The sequence below is a fragment of the Calidris pugnax genome, unplaced genomic scaffold, assembly GCF_001431845.1.
Source record: "Calidris pugnax isolate Ruff unplaced genomic scaffold, ASM143184v1 scaffold27, whole genome shotgun sequence".
NCBI classification, from domain to species: Eukaryota; Metazoa; Chordata; class Aves; order Charadriiformes; family Scolopacidae; genus Calidris; species Calidris pugnax.
In genome coordinates this window covers 16,579,048-16,597,943 of record NW_015090893.1, presented here as the reverse complement: position 1 = coordinate 16,597,943, position 18,896 = coordinate 16,579,048, and the positions used below count along the sequence as shown (strand labels likewise).

At 53.3% G+C, this 18,896-nt stretch overlaps 1 protein-coding gene across 1 annotated transcript in view; it reads left to right on the top strand.

The window, feature by feature from the left end:
• The window catches only part of TCF7 (transcription factor 7 (T-cell specific, HMG-box)), a 74,106-nt gene that overhangs the window by 53,280 nt on the left and 1,930 nt on the right, over positions 1 to 18,896 (top strand). The window contains exons 3-8 of the mRNA XM_014948007.1: positions 384 to 516; positions 3,590 to 3,680; positions 9,357 to 9,467; positions 10,474 to 10,636; positions 10,833 to 10,940; positions 14,101 to 14,149. Of these exons, the coding sequence (XP_014803493.1) occupies positions 384 to 516; positions 3,590 to 3,680; positions 9,357 to 9,467; positions 10,474 to 10,636; positions 10,833 to 10,940; positions 14,101 to 14,149 (655 nt within the window). The remainder of the gene's footprint in view (positions 1 to 383; positions 517 to 3,589; positions 3,681 to 9,356; positions 9,468 to 10,473; positions 10,637 to 10,832; positions 10,941 to 14,100; positions 14,150 to 18,896) is intronic.

The following is an 18,896-nucleotide window of genomic DNA, read 5'->3' as shown; positions in this document are numbered from 1 at the left end:
AAAAAAAAAAACGGCAGAAAACAAGAGCGGTGCCTTGGGTAAGACGCTTGTAGCATTCATCTTGGAATAAAAGGTGCTGGAAATGAATGAAAAAATTTTCTTCTGAATTTTGAAACCGTCACGTTGATCTGGGCTGTTTTCCACCCACCCCTGCAGTCGACGTTGGCTGTTGTCACTTGCTTGGTTGATGGATTTTTCTTGCAGGATGCTGTAGTGTTTATTTAAGTAGATAAGGGCATTTTCTGCCTTGCCCTTGAGAGTCACAGGGGATTTTTAGTAATTCCCAGCCTCGCTTGCAATGATGGGACTTGCAAAGGGCACCGTCCCTCCTTGTTCACGGATCCCGATGCCATCTGAGCCCTCTCCCTCCTTGTCTCTTGCAGTCCAACAAAGTTCCTGTCGTGCAGCCGTCCCACGGAGTCCACCCCCTCACCCCGCTTATCCCCTACAGCAACGACCATTTCAGCCATGGCTCCCACTCGCCCCACTTGCCCGCCGACATCAACCAGAAACAAGGTAATGGCACCGCCGGGGGATCGGCGTGGTGGGATGGGGATGGTGGTGGAGACCACTGAGGTCAAGGCTGGTCCCAAATCCATGGGAAGAGTCAACAGCTTTGGTCAACCGGGGCGTTGCTGAGCAGTGGGAGTTTATTTAGCTTATGGGCGATGCTTTGTAATCCTGGTTGAGAGGAGTTCGATATCGAAAGTGCCAACCCCGCTGATGAAGGGTGCTTGGTTCTCTCTACAAGCTGTCCTGGAGCTTGAGACCAGACCCGAGGTGATGCGTAAGAGTCAACCAGAAAATGGAAAGTAATCTTTCCTTTGACTCATACCCAAACTGTTGTCAGGTTGTCATTTTGAGAAAATAAATGCTTGAAACAGGAAATATTTTGACTAAACAGGATCGGGGTCTGACAGCTAACTGGATTGTTATGTGTGTGTGTCCGTAGCCACACGTTGTGTGGTTGCCACACACTTTGGCTCTTTGGGTTCCTGTGTGAGTCCAGGACACGTCAATTAGCTCATGAGGCTACGGAGGAAAGTACGGTAGGTAGAGGTTAAGCCCTGAGCTGTAAAATATAGGTAGGTGCACAGGAATTCACCCCAGCCCATCGTTCTTCTGGGTTACTGGCAAGAGGAGTGTAAAATCAAACTTTTCTCAACCTTCCGTTAGCACAATGGGATCTTTGAACGTCTGCCCAGATCACCCAGGCCTCTGCTCAAACCTGGTCTTGATTTCAATGTAAAAGTGAGCAAATGGAGAGTTTTGTGTCACAGCACATTTGGGAAGGGATTTGGGGTCCATCAGAGCTGAGAAATCAGCGCAAAAACAGAGGCACAAAATCAACGGGGGTGATTTGGGCAAAGGCCTCCACCCAAGAGTGATCCAAACTCCACCCAAGAGTGATCCAAACTGCCCCAGAGACATCAGCTTCGCCAAGTCAACATCATTGCTAAAACCATGGGGTATTGAGGATGCTCTTGGCTGGACACCTGCTGAATTATCCCTGCTCTGAACCCGGAGGCCACGTTCTGCTGACAGGGACGCTGATGGAGAGGTCTTAGGTCCGGTGTAAGAGATACCCAGGCACATCCTGGTTTTCTTCCAGCCAGCACATTGCTTGGCAGCCACCAGAGCATGAGAAACTCAGCAGAAAAATATGAAGAGTTAACGAAATAAACCTCTTAAAAGCTCAGCTAATGGCAGATTTCCGAATCTCCAGAGGAAACCTGCAGATTTCTGTGTCCCCTGTGAAGGCGACCGGACGCACCTTTCTCCACACTGCCTTTGCAGATGCCTTTTGGAGCACAAAGCCCCTCCTGAGGTGCCTCCAGGGTCTCAGCGTGAGCCTGGAAAGCCTTAAGCAATGCAGGAGCAGCTCACCCAAGGGATGAGCTGGTTATATCCCTGCGTGGAGGCCACGGTTGGCACTGGAGTAGTCCCCATGCATCCATCTGTGCGGTGGGCTGGTGATACTGGGAAGCCATCCCCTGGCTGCACATCCTCTGTGCCAGCAATTCCCAGTCTGCCCCTTCCCATGTAGCCTGTAAGTCGGAGGCAGGGGGAGTCTGTCCATCCCAGAAACCCCCCCAGATCCTCTTTGTGAAGGTTTCAGACCATCATCCTCATCTGGGACCTGCCTCCGTGGGGCAGCCGAGATGAGCTCTGCACGCCCCATCCCTGCTGCTGGAGCCAGGATTTCCTTCCCCATTCCTTCTGGATGTGTCCCATCTCTGTTTTCATCACCAAAATATCTCCCATTATCACCGAGCGTAAGCGCCTGAGAGTCAGTGCCGTCCTCATTCTCACAGCATCCCTTTCAAGTGTTTCTGGGTAGCCCAAGGACACGCAGACGAGGAAATACAAGCAGGATCTTCTGAGTCAGTGGCTGGTGCCCCAACCACCAGGCCAGCGAGAAGAACTTGTGCTTGGGCTTTCGCAACCCGTGTTGTTGGAGGTCCAAAGCTCAGGAGATCCTGGCAGCTGCCCCACACAGGTGCTGGTTTGGTTTGACCTTCGGGAAGGCTGCTGTGTCCCACCTCAGCACAGCTGGAGGCCAATCTCACACTTGAGTTCTGTATCCCCTTTAGTTTAGTTAGAGTTGTATTTTAGCTAATTCCTAGCAAGACCCTTGGAATCTGTTGGTGTCATTCCCAGTTCATCCCACCTAGGAGAGTTATCCAGAGTTTGCAAACTGCTTGCAACCAATCACCAATTTACCCAATGGGTTTATTGCCCGGGGCAGCTGCTGGACAATCTCTGTAGGTGATTTTTTTGTCTGGGGCTGGGTAGCAGTCAGCATTACACCATGCTGCGACGGATCTCAACCTCATTTCCTCCCCCCTCAATTTTTCCAGTCGGGGGGTCAGCCGGAGGCTGCTGTTGCTGGCAGCACCGTGGTTGTCTGAGTCCCACCCGCAGCCCCAGGGCTCCGCGGGGCTGTTTTCAAGTCCTGGTAGAAGCAGGGAGATGCTGTGGCTGTCTCCTCTGGCCGTGCCGCCCGTGCCAGAGGCTTTGAAGCTCGTGCAGGGATTCCCCGTGCTCAGGGTGAATTCCCAGCTGGCACCTTACCCACCTCCACCGTTCCCTGGCACCCACAGAGCCCGCAAAACCATCGCTTTGAACGGGGACTCAAATTGTTTCAAATGGAGGTAGACGTGGTGCCAGCTGGAGCATACCCACCGGCCACTCCTGGGGGGTCCTGGGGGTGACTGATGGGAAGAGGGGGGCTTGGACCATCAGTTGTGCACCTGAACGGGGCAGAGGGATGCCCAGAGTCCAACAAATCCTTCCCAAAGCAAGTTGCTGCTTGGCCCCAGGGGTGGCACGGAGCAGGGATGATGCTTGTGCAGGAGCAAACAAGAGTACACGAGCATTTGGGATTCTGAAACAACGTGGATGAGCCACCACATCCCCACAGAGAGAACCACAGCAATAAAAAGGGCAATTAAAATCCCCTGCTGCTTGCAGACAGCTCCTTCATGGATATCTCCTGCTGCCCACAAGTGCCCATCGATGGAGCAGCTGGGGTGGGAGGAGTGGAGAGAGGTTGGGGTCCAACTCATCTCCTTCTTCTTTCTCCCAGGAGTGCACCGTCCTTCCCAGACCTCAGACATCCCTGGTTTCTACCCCCTCCCCCCCGGTGGAGTCGGACAGATCACGCCGTCGATGGGATGGTGAGTGTGGAGGGCTCAGCCCCACGTAGCCCCCAGCCCACCAGCGGGGCACGGTCCATAGAACAAACCGCCGTTCTCCGTAACCTCCATGATCCAGCTTCGTCCTTCCCGCGTGCTGTGTGATGGGGAGGAGGATTTAGCCCAGGGATGGGGAGGAAATCTTCAGAGGGGCTTTGTCCCAGCTGGGGCATCCCTGGAGCGGGGTTACAACCTGCCCAGTTCAAAACTGCCTGCTTCCTGTAGGAAGAGCATCCTACTCTCCTCTCCTAATCACAAGAAAAGCCTCTCTTTTTGAGCAGGAGCTAATTTTCTCCCTCGCTGGGGTTTGCAGCGCAAACAGCACTTTCCCTGAGTGTGCATAATCTTAATGGGATGCTCCATCCTCTGGGATGTGGTGCTTCTTGGGGTCTGACACCCAGGGATAATTACATGGTGGCAGAGTCCTGCCCAGTGAACGACCCCGGTACCCACAGCCTGGCCGTGGCACAACCAAATCAGTGGCACCCTCTGCCCCCGGGGGGGGACAGGGAAGGATGGACCGTGAGCTGGAGCGCTCCCAAAAAGTCCTTCCTGCATGAGCCAGCCCTGAGGAGCATCCCAGAAAGCGGAGCCTGTTGGGAAACCTGCCCTGGGGCCAGGAGTTAAAGACACCCTGGTCTGTGCTCTGTGGTCATCGCCACCGGCTGCTGTCACCGCGACCGTGAGGACACCAAGGCAGCGGTGCCGTGTGGGCACCATCACTCTTCAGATTAATTTTTAATCCCGGTCGGTGACACAGGGACCTTTTGGAGGCTCCCGGGGAGGCTGGTGGCTGCAGGCAGGGGGTCAGGGTGGCCGGGACACGGGGACAGTGTGAGGACCACGCTGGCAGGGGAAGGCGGCCAGATCCTCCCTGGTGCCGGGTGGTAAAACCCCTGCAAAGCCCAGCAGAGACCTCCAAGCCATGCTGCAAAAATTGGGAGAGGCAAAGCAGATTAAGACACAAAGTAAAACGGTAGCTTTTTGTTGTGTTTATGAATTTCATGTTCCAGATATTTAACCACAAGGAAGCAGGGGCTGGGGCCTTTGATACAGAGTTTGGCTTCAAAGAGATTACATTTTGCCTCCTGTGCTAAATTTGCTACTCTTGGGCGATGGTTTAACTCCTCATGTGATGTGATTCATCCTCAGGAAAAACAAGTACTGGGGTGACTGTGCTGTAACATGAAAGAAATAGTTGGGGGGTGAGAAAGGAGCCTGTTTGCTGAGTGCAAGGTCCATTCTTGGGGGGGGTGGGATGCAGAGGGAATAGAAGTGTGGTTTGCACAGAGGTTTTGTCTGTCGGTGGGTGACAGGGGGAGTTGGGTTGCTGAGAGCTGCTCCAGCATCTATGGGGCTCAGCATCCTCAAGCAACCTCATCAGACACCTTCATTAGTGACTAATAGAGCAGATACAGTAGAGCAACAAACCGTCTGATGGAGCAGAGAGCAGCCCCTGAAAGCGTGTGTGTCTAGTAGAGCTTTTCCTCATCCAAAATTTACAGAAAAAGCCCTAAAACCTCTCCTGAAGTGCCCAGTCCTCACGTGGGTGCAGAAGCAGCAGCGTTGACCCTGTGCTGGAGGCGGTGGGCAGCAGGGGATGCTCGTGTTGGGGGTGCTTGTGTCAGGGATGCTCGTGTCAGGGATGCTTGTGCCAGGGATTCTTGAGTCAGGGATGCTCGTGTCAGGGATTCTCCAGTCAGGGATGCTTGCGCCAGGGATTCTCCAGTCAGGGATGCTTGTGTCAAGGATGCTTGTGCCGGGGATGCTTGTGTCAGGGATGCTCATGCCGGGGATTCTCGAGTCAGGGATGTTTGTGCTGGGGATGCTCGTGTCAGGGATGCTCAAGCCAGGGATGCTGGTGTCAGGGATGCTCACACCGGTGCTGCCAAGCCAGAGCAGCCACGCACAAGAAGGTGAGCTTTTCCTCCACGAGCCAACAGGCAGGAGCTGGGCAGAAACGGGCTTTGTTCTCACCGAGCGCTTCGGGAGGAGGAGCTGCCACGGCTCTCTCTGTAATTAGCTGGGCTGACAGTGGGATAAAAGCCTCTGAGAGTCCAGTCGAGTGAGTTTAGCTCAGGGGAGCCTGGCAGCAAACACCATGGGGAGCCTGCGAGCCGTGTCTCTCCCCGGGCTGAGCGCTGGCAGCCCCTCCACGGCTGCCCCCTGCCCTTTTTTCCAACCCTGGGTGATGGGGGCTGTACCTGTGTGTCCCCAACCATCAGGGATGAGTTTTGCCGTGGTGTTTCAGCATCCCTTGGGGGTGAAGCTGGCGGTGCCCAGCTCCTTTTCCAGCCCCATATCTCAGGCTCTGCAGGAACGCGTGTCGCTCCTGGAATAGCTCCCACTCTTTTCTGGGCCCTGGGGCAGCCGCCTTCGACTTCAAAGGTCGTTTCGGTTTCCCGGCGCGGCGGTAGCACCCTTGGCTGTGGGTCGGTGTGTTTATACCCGCCGACATCTAAGGGTGGGAGAGGGCTCCTGCCTGGCAGGGTGTAAACAGCCCCGCCGCCTCGCCCGCCTTTCCGACAGACAGATCCTGCAGATTTCGGTCAAGCTGAGACACAGCAGCTCCCGGAGCGGCAGAAACACAAACCTCCTTCCTCCCCAGCCTGGCTCCAGGGCCTGACTGCACTGTCCTTATCCCTCTTCGGGGCAGAAACTGGCTTCAGCCCTGAAAAATCCCTGGTGTTCAGGAGCTCGGTCCTTCTCAGGGCACCACACTGAATGATAACGGGCTGTTTTTTTGCTAATTAGAGCTGAAATTAGCTGGTGCTGGTCTTAGGCTGGAGGAGCAAGAGCATCTGCACGAGTTTAAGCACCCCATCGTGTCCTCCTCGGGCTTCCCAGTTTCCATGCACAGTTTTAGCATCTTTTGGCAGGTTTGCAGAAGAAGCCGAGGTATTTTTGAGCGATCTCCATATGAAAACGAGGGGGGGTTTTCCCTGGCTGGGAACGAGGAGGAACTTCCTGCATAGCTATTTTACTATCTCAAAATTAATTTCCAGCTCCAAGTCTGGTACCTGCCCGCTCCCCAGCATGAAATAACTTTCAAAAGAAACGTAGGACCGAGCTTTTTGGCTTGTTTAAAAATGATGGGCATCTTTTTAGGGATGCGCTGAGGAAACCAGAGCCTTTCTGGAGCCCAAACGAGGGCAGAGGAGGTGCTTTTTCTCCGGATACTGGGAAATTCCTGTGCTTGGGCATCCTCCTGGTGCAGCCCATGACTGCACAGCTTCATGTGCATCACACAGAGAGAGACTCTGACCAGGCTTTAGTTTTTTGGTCAAACGGTGCTCTTTTAAGCAACTTTTTCTGTGCAATAGTGACATCTCCTAATTTTTCAGCACACCCCATCCCTCCCCATCCCTGGCATTTTGTGTTTTACCAGGATGAACTCAAAGCTGCAGTGTTACTCAGCACCAGGGATGGAGCGGGGGGAGTCAGAGTCGGATCCAACCTTTGCAGGGAGACCCAGCTTCCCCCAAAAATAAAGTCCCGAGTCCCTCAGCCCCAGGGGACACCACCAGGCAGAGCTGCGGGGGGGGCATCGGTGCTCTGAGCCCCCTTAGCAAAGGGGAGATGCCATTTTTAGGAGATGCCCCGTAGCTGTGGATACTTTATAGCCTCTTTCTTCCTGATCCCAGGCAGAGCCAGTCTGTCTATCCGCTCCCGTCATGTGGATTTAGACAGCCGTACTCGTCAGCGCTTTCTCCTGGGGCTTCTTTCTCCAGGTGAGTATGAGCTGTGTGAGACAGGGCAGCAGCTCGGCTGGTCTCGCAGCTTGCAGTCCGTGCAGCAGGAGCTTGCAGCAGGTCAGGGCCACCCAGGGACGGCCACCCACCTTCCCCCGGGGTCACCGTGGCAGGAGAAGGCGCTTTGAGGCAGTGTCTGGTCCAAAGGGCGCTCAGGGGGATGTCCAGCATCCTCAGGGGGGATGCACAGCCCTTGGGTTCTCATCAGCAGAAGTCAAAATGAAGTCAGAAATCACTGCCATCGGCTCAGCACTGGGAAAAGGGGCTGGAATCTGTTCCTCAGGATTTTGCTCCTTGTCACTAACCCTAATCCTGAATATATCCCTGTGGCCACCACCGTCGGGTGGTTTTGCTCTGCAGAGACCCATCTGTTCCACTTGGTCTGAGCCTTACAAGCAGGACGGGCAGTGGGCAGGTACTTGCTGTCCCCCCATGGACACAGTTACTTGTTGTCCCCCCATGGACACAGCTACTTGCTGTCCCCCATGGACACAGCTATTTGCTGTCCCTCCATCAGCACAGCTACTTGCTGTCCCTCCATCAGCACAGGTACTTGCTGTCCCTCCATCAGCACAGGTACTTGCTGTCCCCCCCATAGACACAGCTACTTGCTGTCCCCCCACGGGCACAGCTCAGCCCTCCAAGACATAAGCACATTAACACAGCCCCAGACCACTCATACTACAAGTTTATGGTCACCCAGGACCAAATCTTGCCCTCTGTAAATACACCCAGACCCCAGTGATGTCCCGGTGAGGGAAATACATCCCCTGTGGATGGAAAAGGCAGAGCCCAGCCCTCTTGGGCATCTTGGGGGGCAAAGCCCCCCCTGGCTCCAGCGAGATGGTCATTTGAACAAGATGCTCATTGAGGTCCCTTCCAACCCACCCCATTCTGTGCCTGTCCCGCTGTGTGTGCTCACGCACCAGCTTTTGCTTCTGCTTTGTCTTGTCCTGAAGAGCCTTCAGCAGAGGTTTCCCACAGGAAAACCGTGCAAACCCTTACCCCTCCAAGCCCATAGCTGGGCAGACACCTCAACCCATGCACCCCTCCATCTGTAGCCCTGCAGCTACAGGAGGCATCAAGGCATCACTTTGCCCAGCCTCCAAGGTGAGAAAGGAGCTGATGGATCCCCATCAGCCTCCCCGAGGCCGGCACGGGAGCTCCCGCTCGCAGGATTTTTTGGGGTGGATTTTTGCAGGGCTGCTGCAGCTGAGAAAGTACACCTGGTCAGATAAGGATCAGGCCGTGCCGGTGGATTAAATTAAACAGCTTTTCTTTTCGTGCCAGCATATCTAATGAAGAGTTCATCTCCCATGGGCAATTCTGCCATCTCAAGCTGCAGTCGTAAAGTGGCAAGCTTGGCAGAGCTGACGGCGCTGGCTTTGCCCTCCCAAATTCTCCAGAGAGCTAATGAAGCTTGAAAGCTAGCGAGACCTCTGGTGATCTCAGTCCTGTGTTGGTGGAGAACATTGCTCAGGCGAGGTGCACCTCCTAGAGTCGCAGTTCGGTTCATGTTCAGATTTAGGCTATTTCTGTTAAAAAAGAAAGGAGCGGGGTGGTCCTAACCTCTCCCATCCAAAGCCTTGGGTTGAGTTTGTTGTTCCTTCCTGCAGCACTAATAGGATGTTGCAACGAGAGGGAGCTGAGTAGCTGGAACTGCTGGTTGGAAGAGCCTTGGATCTCAGTCAGGCTGGTTTCCCACCATGGGAAGCCCAGACCCGGTGTCTCAGCCGGCCGTGCCGCTGCCATCGGGGCAGGGACAACCCAGGGGGTTTGCTTTCCGTGTCCTCCGCTTCCCGTCTGCTTCTGCCACGTCAGAGTGCCACCTCCTGAGACGCACTGCATCCCCACCATCCGTCACCTTCATCATCCTCACCCCCGGCTCATCCTCTCTGTGTTGCAGGTTCACTCACCCGCTGATGCTGGGCTCTGGCATGCACACCACCGGCATCCCGCACCCCGCCATCGTGCCCCACTCTGGCAAGCAGGAGATGGAGCACTATGACCGAAACATGTAAGTTGGAAGTGCTGGAGGGCTCCTCAGCAGCCTGAGCAACCTTCATGCCCGTTTTATTTCTCCCTCTTAACGCTTCCCTGGGTGGGGAGGATGGATGAACACTGAGATCTGTCTGGTGCAGATCCCAGTGTCCCAAGTGCAGATTTTTCTGGAACAGGTTGCCCAGAGAAGCTGTGGCTGCCCCATCCCTGGAGGGGTTCAAGGCCAGGTTGGAGGGAGCTTGGAGCAACCTGGGCTGGTGGGAGTTGTCCCTGCCCAGGGCAGGGGGGTTGGAACTGGATGGTCTTTAAGGTCCCTTCCAACTCTAACCATTCCATGCTTCTACAATCTCAAGCCCCCCACCGCAGAGTGCCACCTCCTGAGACGCACTGCATCCCCACCATCCGTCACCTTCATCATCCTCACCCCCGGCTCATCCTCTCTGTGTTGCAGGTTCACTCACCCGCTGATGCTGGGCTCTGGCATGCACACCACCGGCATCCCGCACCCCGCCATCGTGCCCCACTCTGGCAAGCAGGAGATGGAGCACTATGACCGAAACATGTAAGTTGGAAGTGCTGGAGGGCTCCTCAGCAGCCTGAGCAACCTTCATGCCCGTTTTATTTCTCCCTCTTAACGCTTCCCTGGGTGGGGAGGATGGATGAACACTGAGATCTGTCTGGTGCAGATCCCAGTGTCCCAAGTGCAGATTTTTCTGGAACAGGTTGCCCAGAGAAGCTGTGGCTGCCCCATCCCTGGAGGGGTTCAAGGCCAGGTTGGAGGGGGCTTGGAGCAACCTGGGCTGGTGGGAGGTGTCCCTGCCCAGGGCAGGGGGTTGGAACTGGATGACCTTTAAGGTCCCTTCCAACTCAAACCATTCCATGCTTCTATGATCTCAACCCCCCCACCAGCTTGTGCCATGGGGTGGGTTTGGCATCGAGTCTTCTGCTGAGCTTGGTGCCACCAGGCAGGCGGGCTGGAGGGTGGCTCTGATGCTGACAGCTCCTCTTTCCATCCCACCAAGGAAACCTCAACCAGAACCAAAGAGGGAGAAGGAAGCCAAGAAGCCCACTATCAAGAAGCCCCTGAACGCTTTCATGTTGTATATGAAAGAAATGAGGGCCAAAGTCATCGCCGAATGCACCCTGAAGGAGAGCGCTGCCATCAACCAGATCTTGGGAAGGAGGGTAAGAGCACGGGGGGGCTCAGCACCATCATCCCATCCAGCGTCCCCATCCCTTGTGCTGCTCTTCAGCGCGTAACAAGCGTCTGCTTTCAAACCTGGGTTGCTCTTATCCCTTAAACACGTGGATTCAGGTGGGGTGGGATGGGCTGGGAGGGGACGGTGAGGGCCACCTCTCACCACTGTGCTTGTCCCCACAGTGGCACGCGCTGTCCCGGGAGGAGCAGGCCAAGTACTACGAACTGGCTCGCAAGGAACGGCAGCTCCACATGCAGCTCTACCCCGGCTGGTCTGCCCGAGACAACTACGTGAGTGGCTGCCGCGGCTCGGACCCCTTCCCCATGGCACGGCCAGACACACCACTCTGTCAACTGGTCTTTGCCAAACTGCCCTCAGTGGTTGCTGGGGGGTCCTGATGGCACCGTAGCTATAGAACTTCCCATTTCAGGAGTAGCATCCTCTTGGCTCGTTGCCTGTCCATAGCATGAATGCTCCCCAGCTACCAAACTGTCTGGTTGTTTATTGTCCAAGTAAATACAAGTAGAAAGGAAGAGGAAACTTTTTGGGACTGTTTAGTATGAGGAAGAGGAGGCTGAGAGGAGACCTCATCACTCTCTACAACTTTGTGAAAGGACACTGTAGAGAGGTTGGTGCTGGTCTCTTCTCACAGGTAATTAGTGACAGAACGAGAGGGAACGGCTTCAAGCTCCAACAGGGGAGGTTTAGATTGAACATTAGGAAAGAATTTTTCACCGAAAGAGGGGTCGGGCATTGGAACAGGCTGCCCAGGGAGGGGGGGGAGTCCCCATCCCTGGCTGTGTTTAAGGGCTGTTTAGATGTGGCACTGAGGGACATGGTGTAGGGGAGGACTTTGTAGAGTAGGGGAGATGGTTGGACTCGATGATCCCAAGGGGCTCTTCCAACCTAGACGATTCTATGATTCTATGATTCTATGATGCAGATGATCTTTGGAAATACCATTTTATGGGAACTCCCTGCTTTGTGCATCTCGGGCAGGAGCTGAGACATCTGCCCGGAGCACGGGGCAGAGATGGAGGAGGAGAAACTTGGGGTGTGCTGGCTGGTTGGGGTGGGCTGAATGAGCACCCACAGCCTGCTCAGCTCTGTTCCCTTTGTGGTAGCACCTCATTTTTCAGCTTTAAATCGTGGGGCTGGGTATCATGGGCTCCGTAGCCCTGGGTACGAGATGCTGAGCCCGGGCACATGCTGCAGGTTTGGGGGGATTTGCCAAATTGTGGGCTGCTGCCTCAGCTCTGGGGGTTTAGAACTAGCACAGGGTGTCTCATGGGAGTGTAATAATAATGGGAAATAGTGGCAAAGGTGCTGCCCTGGTATCTCCAAGGGGGGCTCTGGAGGGAGGCAGCATCCCTGGGCACACATCTGGAGAGCATCAACATCTGGAGAGCAAGGCATCATCTTCCTCCAAGACCCAAGTGTATCCTCCATGGAAATCTCAACCCTGTAGCATCCTTCATCTTGACACGGGCTGGTTCCTTGCTCCAGAAGAGTTTTCCTTCCATAGTTACCATGCTCCAAAGGTAGACGTTGGCTCTTCCAGCATCTTGGGGTTCTTGGGGTGGTTAGAAGAGATGCTTTTTCTCTCTGGAGCATGAGGATGGAGGAGGAAGAAGAGGAGGAGGAGGAGGAATGTAGGTCACTTTTGCAGCACGAGATGCGGATACCGGGCAGGAAATACAGTTGCTCCCACACCGAAGAAAAAGCTCACCGCAGCTCGGAGCCTTCCACCTTCACTCAAACCACAAGAAGTCATAGAAAAAGTCACGGGTCGAAGGCAGCCCTGCTCCAGGCAGGCCAGATTTGCTCCCGCCCCGCTGCGCCCTCGTTAATGAGCTCATTAGGAGGTGAGGGGAGTCGGTGCATATCATGAGTCAGAAGAGGCAGTTTGGGGACAGAACTGAGTTTGCTTCTCAGTGAGGGAAGGAAACAGAAGAATGAGAGATGGGCCCAGAGCTGCAAAAGCATTGACACAGAGAAGATTATGGATAATCATTATTTTTAAATTAATTTATGTGGATTTCCTAAAACTTCCTGTTTAGGAATGCTAAGTGCTGCCAGGATGCTCCTCCTGGTAACCTGTTGTGAAGCAATTTCTGTTTGGGTATAAGGCACTACCTTCCAAGACGTTTGGAAGTAAGGAAGGTGCTAAAATGGTCCAACTGCTTTTTGGAAACATAAAGAGGGAGGAGGAATAAGAATATGCGGGGGGGCGGTCAGCTGTTGATCAGAGTCCCTCTGTCGTGTGTGGTTAATTGTGGTTAATTCCATTGATCTAGTTAAATCTATTAATTAAATTATCTATTAATTAGTTAATTAGAGCTGTGAGGGGTGGGATTCCCTGGTGAGACCCATCAGGGCGGGCGGTGGAGGACTGGCAGGAGTTGGTGGAGGCGCTGAGCAGAGGCAAAGGCTGTATTAGAGTTGTTCTGCATCCTCTAACGTTGTCTCCAGCACCTTCTCAAGCAGTTTGTGGTGTAAATCAGGGTCTCGGCTGCTTTTGTAGCCTGTTTGTGGGCTCCTAAAGCAGAGCCAGGGAGCAGCGTGTTGGGAAGAAGATGGAGCAGGTCCTGGGGGTGGTGACAGGGACACGGTCGCTGTCTCCTTGGAGCTTCTGTTGCTGAGAGCCAGGGAGCAGCGTGTTGGGAAGAAGACGGAGCAGATGCTGGGGGTGGTGACAGGGACACGGTCACTGTCTCCTTGGAGTTTCTGTTGCTGATCAATACTCAAAGGGTGGGTGTCAGGAGGATGGGTCCGGTCTTTTTTCAGTGGTGCCCAGGGACAGGACAAGAGGAAACGGGCACAAACTTGAACGTAGGAAGTTCCATCTAAACATGAGGAGGAACTTGTTTGCTTTGAGGGTGGCAGAGCCCTGGAAGAGGCTGCCCAGGGAGGTGGTGGGGTCTCTGGAGACGTTCTGGACACGTTCCTGTGCAACCTGCTCTGGGTGACCCTGCTCTGGCAGGGGGTTGGAGTGGGTGATCTCCAGAGGTCCCTTCCAACCCCCATCATTCTGTGATTCCGTAGGTGTGGATCTCGTGCCGGGTGGTTTTGGTGTGCTGGGGGGGTGTGGAAACACTGGGAATGAGGGGCTGCTCCTGAGCAAAGGTGGGTGCCCAGGACACATCTGTGCCGTGTCAGAGGCAGCTGTTGGGTGTGCATGGACACAACGGGTGGCAGCTTTGAGAATTCCTCCTGGGTTCCTTTTCTGGAGCACTGGACGGGGCAGAGGAAAGGGATGTCCACGTAGATAAACCCCAGTGGGTGCCCTTGCAGTGATTCCCAGTTCAGCTCGCCCCAGAACGTGCGGAACTGGTGGCACCATGGCTGCTCCAGCTGAGGACCTGGCCCCATCCAGCCCCCCCAAAACCCTGCGCAGCCCCTGCGGTCTCCTGAGGACAGGGACTAACAGCCTCTGCTTTGGTTCCCCAGGGGAAAAAGAAGAGACGAACACGGGAAAAGCAGCAAGATTCCAACTCAGGTCAGTGCGTGCGGCTCGGTCCTGTCCCTCCCTTTCTGCTCAGAGGAGATAATCCCAAGCAGTTGTTGTGTTTTACCATGTTTTCTTTTATTCTCTTAAGCCTAACATGCGTGCGGCTCGGTCCTGTCCCTCCCTTTCTGCTCAGAGGAGATAATCCCAAGCAGTTGTCATGTTTTACCGTGTTTTCTTTTATTCTCTTAAGCCTAATGAAAGAAACGCTTTTTTTTTTTTTTTTCAAGATGTGGTAAATTAACATTTCTGTGACTTTTTCATAGACGTGTTTGAATTATTACCTGGGTAGCATGTGAAAATTGAAAATATTAGGTTTTTCCATGCGCATAACTTCACATCCCATTTGTAGCCCTAGAAAGAAAAAACCCATGATGTGCATGAAGGCAAACAGGGTTCACCCTGGGGAGTCTGGAATTACACAGCAAAACTCCAATATTTTAGGAAAAGCTGGGGAGAGCAGCTTTTCCATGGATGCTGGAAGGGGAATGGGGGGGAGCAGGGCAGGATAACCCGGGCCAGGGTCTCCTCGGTGCTAACTCTGCTTTTCAGCCTCTGCTTCTGCCACGTTTCCTCCTCTTCTTTTCCGTGCGCAGCCCCAGGACAGGCAGGGAGCAGGTAAGGATGCAGACAGAGGGGGCAGGCAGCACCTCTGGCATTTAGCAGCTTTTTCCAAAGCTAAGATAATTGAAAAACCTGTGCATTTCCCCCTATTTCCCACAGCTGAGGCCATTTCCCCAAGCCTCCTCCTTCCCCAGCTGCCAGCACTGATCACTGATATTGGCCTAATGATCACTTGTTTCCAGGAGAGGTGGTGCCAGAGAGAAAAAATAAAGAAAACCAACCCCAAAACGGGATTGTAGTTCTGTTAGCCGTGTGTTCAAGTGGCTGAAATGATGTTGCCTCTTTTCTTCCTCCTCCTGCTCCTCCTCCTCTTTGTGCCTCTGCCTTGCCCGCTCTCCGCCGCGCATGCTTCTGTCTTCAGATCCTGCCTCTCCTAAGAAATGCAGAGCTCGCTTTGGCCTCAACCAACAAACGGACTGGTGCGGCCCGTGCAGGTGTGTATCAGCATCTCCTCGCTGCTGGGGGTGCTCCTGGGACCCCCCTCCAGCCCTCCCAGCTCTGGTGGGGGCTGCTCTGGCCAAACGGGGATGGGGTTTTTCTCTGGGGCATCCTCTGGAGCCGTCGTCCGAGCTGCAAGGGTCAGGCTGCACCCTGGGTTTCTTCTCACAGCCCCCCCCAGGGCACTGCTGGTGTTATACTGGTGTTGTACTGGTGTTATACTGGTGTTATTCTTGTGCTAAAAGCTTATTTCCAGGGTGGAGACCTCTGTCACCCTCATGTGGGGCTTTCTTCCCCCATGAAAGCTTTCCTGTTGTAGAAACAGCACCCCAAGGTCAGCAGTGAGTGGTTAATGGGGATTTTTTTTTCCTATTTATACTAAGATGGGTTTTTTTTTTTCCTATTTATACTGGGGCTGACCCTGTATTTGAAGATCCAGCTCTTCTTGACCCTGCAGTTTGGCAGCACCCAGTGTGGGGTGGGAGAACCTCGAGCAGGGGGACAGTTTGGAAACACCCTGAATGGATGTGGCCAGGAGATTTTAAAGCTCAGATTTCTAAAGCTCAGATTTTAAAGCTGTGTTTAAAGTGTTACCTGGCTCAGGGAGGGCTGAAAATGCAACCAAGGCAGAAAAAGCTCCTGGGGGGGCTTCTGGACCCGGGCACTGGAGCCTGGAGAGCTCCAGCCTGGGCAGAGGTTTCCATAGCACATTTTTTATGCCAATGCATCGAGGACTCTAGAAAAAGCTGGAAGTAATTGCTCAGGGTGCTTAGTGCAGCTTAAAGTGACTAAAACCATCGAGTCTGCCCAAATCTGAACCCCACAAGTGTCCCGGAGGTGGTTGGCCACTGACCTTGCTGGCTGAGCCCGAGGTCCCCTCACTGTCACCGTGTCCTGCCCCTGGGGGTGCCGGGCAGCAGCAGACCCCCCCATCCCACTCACTGTGGGCTGTATGTCAGCAAACACCCGTTTTTAAACTGCCAAGAATCTGGAAACTCATTAATCCTTTACCCTGAGTGTGCAGAGAGAGGGGTTTTGTCCCCCCCCTCACTGGGGTGGCGATGCCACCGAGCTGAGCTGCCCCGTAGGGCACGACTGCGCCGCCTCCTTCTTCCCTCTGCTCCTAATTCAGCTTCTCTGCTGCTGCTTCCCAATTAACCCCGGCTGCTGGAGTGTCAGACGCCTTTGGCATGCTCCTACCTCTCACCCTGGGCCTCTCCCACCCTGGTTGGTCACAGCTCTCCTGCAATCCCCTACTAACGTGCTGCTGCTGCCCCACAGCTCCTGTTCTTCACGCTCTGGTCACCAGTGGAGAGCATCACCAGAGGATTTCCACTCCACCAGAGAGGTTTACTGGTTGAAACTGGGTGTTGTTGCTCCAGAGCTTTACCCTCTCCCTGGACAAACCACAGTTCCTCAAGGGAGAGGGATAAACCCCTTCAGGTTCTTCAAGGAGAGGGATAAACCCCTTCAGGTCCCTCAAGGGAGAGGGATGAACCCGTGGAAGAGCCATGTCAGCCCATAGCCCACTAATTGCTTCATTAGCAGCAAGTTGGAGTGTCAGATCTGCGGGTTGTCCCCCCTGTTATTTCAAATCAAATCAGTGAATGGATGGCTGGATCCATGTGAGGTCATTGGGACCCCCCATCCTGCAGCTACTCCCGAGGTGTCCATGGGAAGCCCAGCTTCTCCTGGGGCTCCTCCGCTCCGGGAAACCCCAACCCCTCTAAAATAACCCCCCTGGAGTTAAATATTCTGTTCAAGCCGGGCTGTCGTGTTTCGTATCGCGTTAATTAGATCACCAGGGCTAACGATGACACCAACAGCAGTTGATGGCATCCCCCTCATTGGTGCATATTCTACCAGGGGCTGGTTTGCCATTGGTGAGATCAAAGCAAGGTGTGTGCCCTCATCTGTCAGGTCTCCATTGGGTCTGTTTCACCTCGGATGAGGCAGGGAGCTGGGAGGAAGGTGTTCCTTTTGGCTGTGAAGTCATTAGTTGCCCTCGCTACCATTAAGGTGACACCTTGAGAGCTCTTTTGTTTAAAAACTGCACTGAGATGCTGGAGGAGCCACAGGAGGTGACGGGAGGGACCTGGCACGTGGAAGGAAGGAGAAGCAGCTCCTAGAGACGTGGGGCACCATGAGGGGCTGGGGCTGAGCAGCCAGGAGGAGTTAGAGTCATCTGGGCGTAGGAGGTGGCACCTTGAACCCAGGGGAGATGTTCCTGGGTTTGATACCGAAGAGCAGAATTGTCACGGGATGTGGAGAAGTTGAGCCCAAATCCAGTCCCAGCAAGGATGGTGTAGGACTTGTATTTTTGTGACACATCCCCCCAAGTGGGGAACCTGAGTGTCTTGGCCAGGGGGGGTTGGAACTGGATGATCTTCAAGGTCCCTTCCAACCCAACCCATTCTATGGGCACTGGTGTCTTCAGGACCTTCCCAGTCCCAGCGGGCTTCTAACTGGGACAGCGGGGCTAGGAGCAGAGAGTCGCCACCGATGGGGTACTTTTCTGTGAAAAAAACAATCTTCCCCAGCTGCTGAGCGCTGTATGTCAGGCTCCACTGAAAGGGGATGGGGAACTGAGTCCCCCACAGCTCCAGGTCCTTCTTGGGCCTGACCTCCCTCCCCAGTGTCTGTCTGGGGGGGCTTCTGGGCTGCGGGCACATGTTGCCGGGGTGTGTTGAGCTTTTCATGAAATGACCTCTTTATTTTGATTTCTATTATTATTATTATTTTGATTTCTATTATTATTATTTTGATTTCTAGTCTTATTTTATTATTTTGATTTTTTGTTATTTTATTATTGTTGTGCTTTTTATTATTTTTTTTCTTGGGTTTTATTTTAAATTTATTTATTCTTTTGATATATTTAATACTTCTAACTGGGACAGCGGGGCTAGGAGCAGAGAGTCGCCACCGATGGGGTACTTTTCTGTGAAAAAAACCCTTTTTGTGAGTAAATCTTCCCCAGCTGGTGAGCGCCGTTTGTCAGGCTCCACGGAAAGGGGGTGTGGAACCCAGTCCCCCACAGCTCCAGGTCCTTCTTCTCCTGATTTATTCTTTTGATATATTTAATATCTTTATTTTATTAATTCATTATTTTATTATTTTTATCATTATTTCCATTTCCATATCTAGCAGTATTTCTGGTTTTATTACTGTTGGGGGGGGAAATGTAATTATTTTCCATTCTATGGGCACTGGTGTCTTCAGGACCTTCCCAGTCCCAGCGGGCTTCTAACTGGGACAGCGGGGCTAGGAGCAGAGAGTCGCCACCGATGGGGTACTTTTCTGTGAAAAAAACCCTTTTTGTGAGTAAATCTTCCCCAGCTGGTGAGCGCCGTTTGTCAGGCTCCACGGAAAGGGGGTGTGGAACCCAGTCCCCCACAGCTCCAGGTCCTTCTTCTCCTGATCTCCCTCCCCAGTGTCTGTCTGGGGGGGCTTCTTCGGGCACACATTGCTGGGGCTTGTTGAGCTTCTCATCAAATGACCTCTTTATTTTGATTTCTATTATTATTATTTTGATTTCTATTATTTTGATTTTCTTATTGTTATTTTATTATTGGTTTGCTTTTTATTATTTTTTTTCTTGGGTTTATTTTTAATTTATTTATTCTTTCGATATATTTAATATCTTTATTTTATTAATGCATTATTTTATTATTTTTAT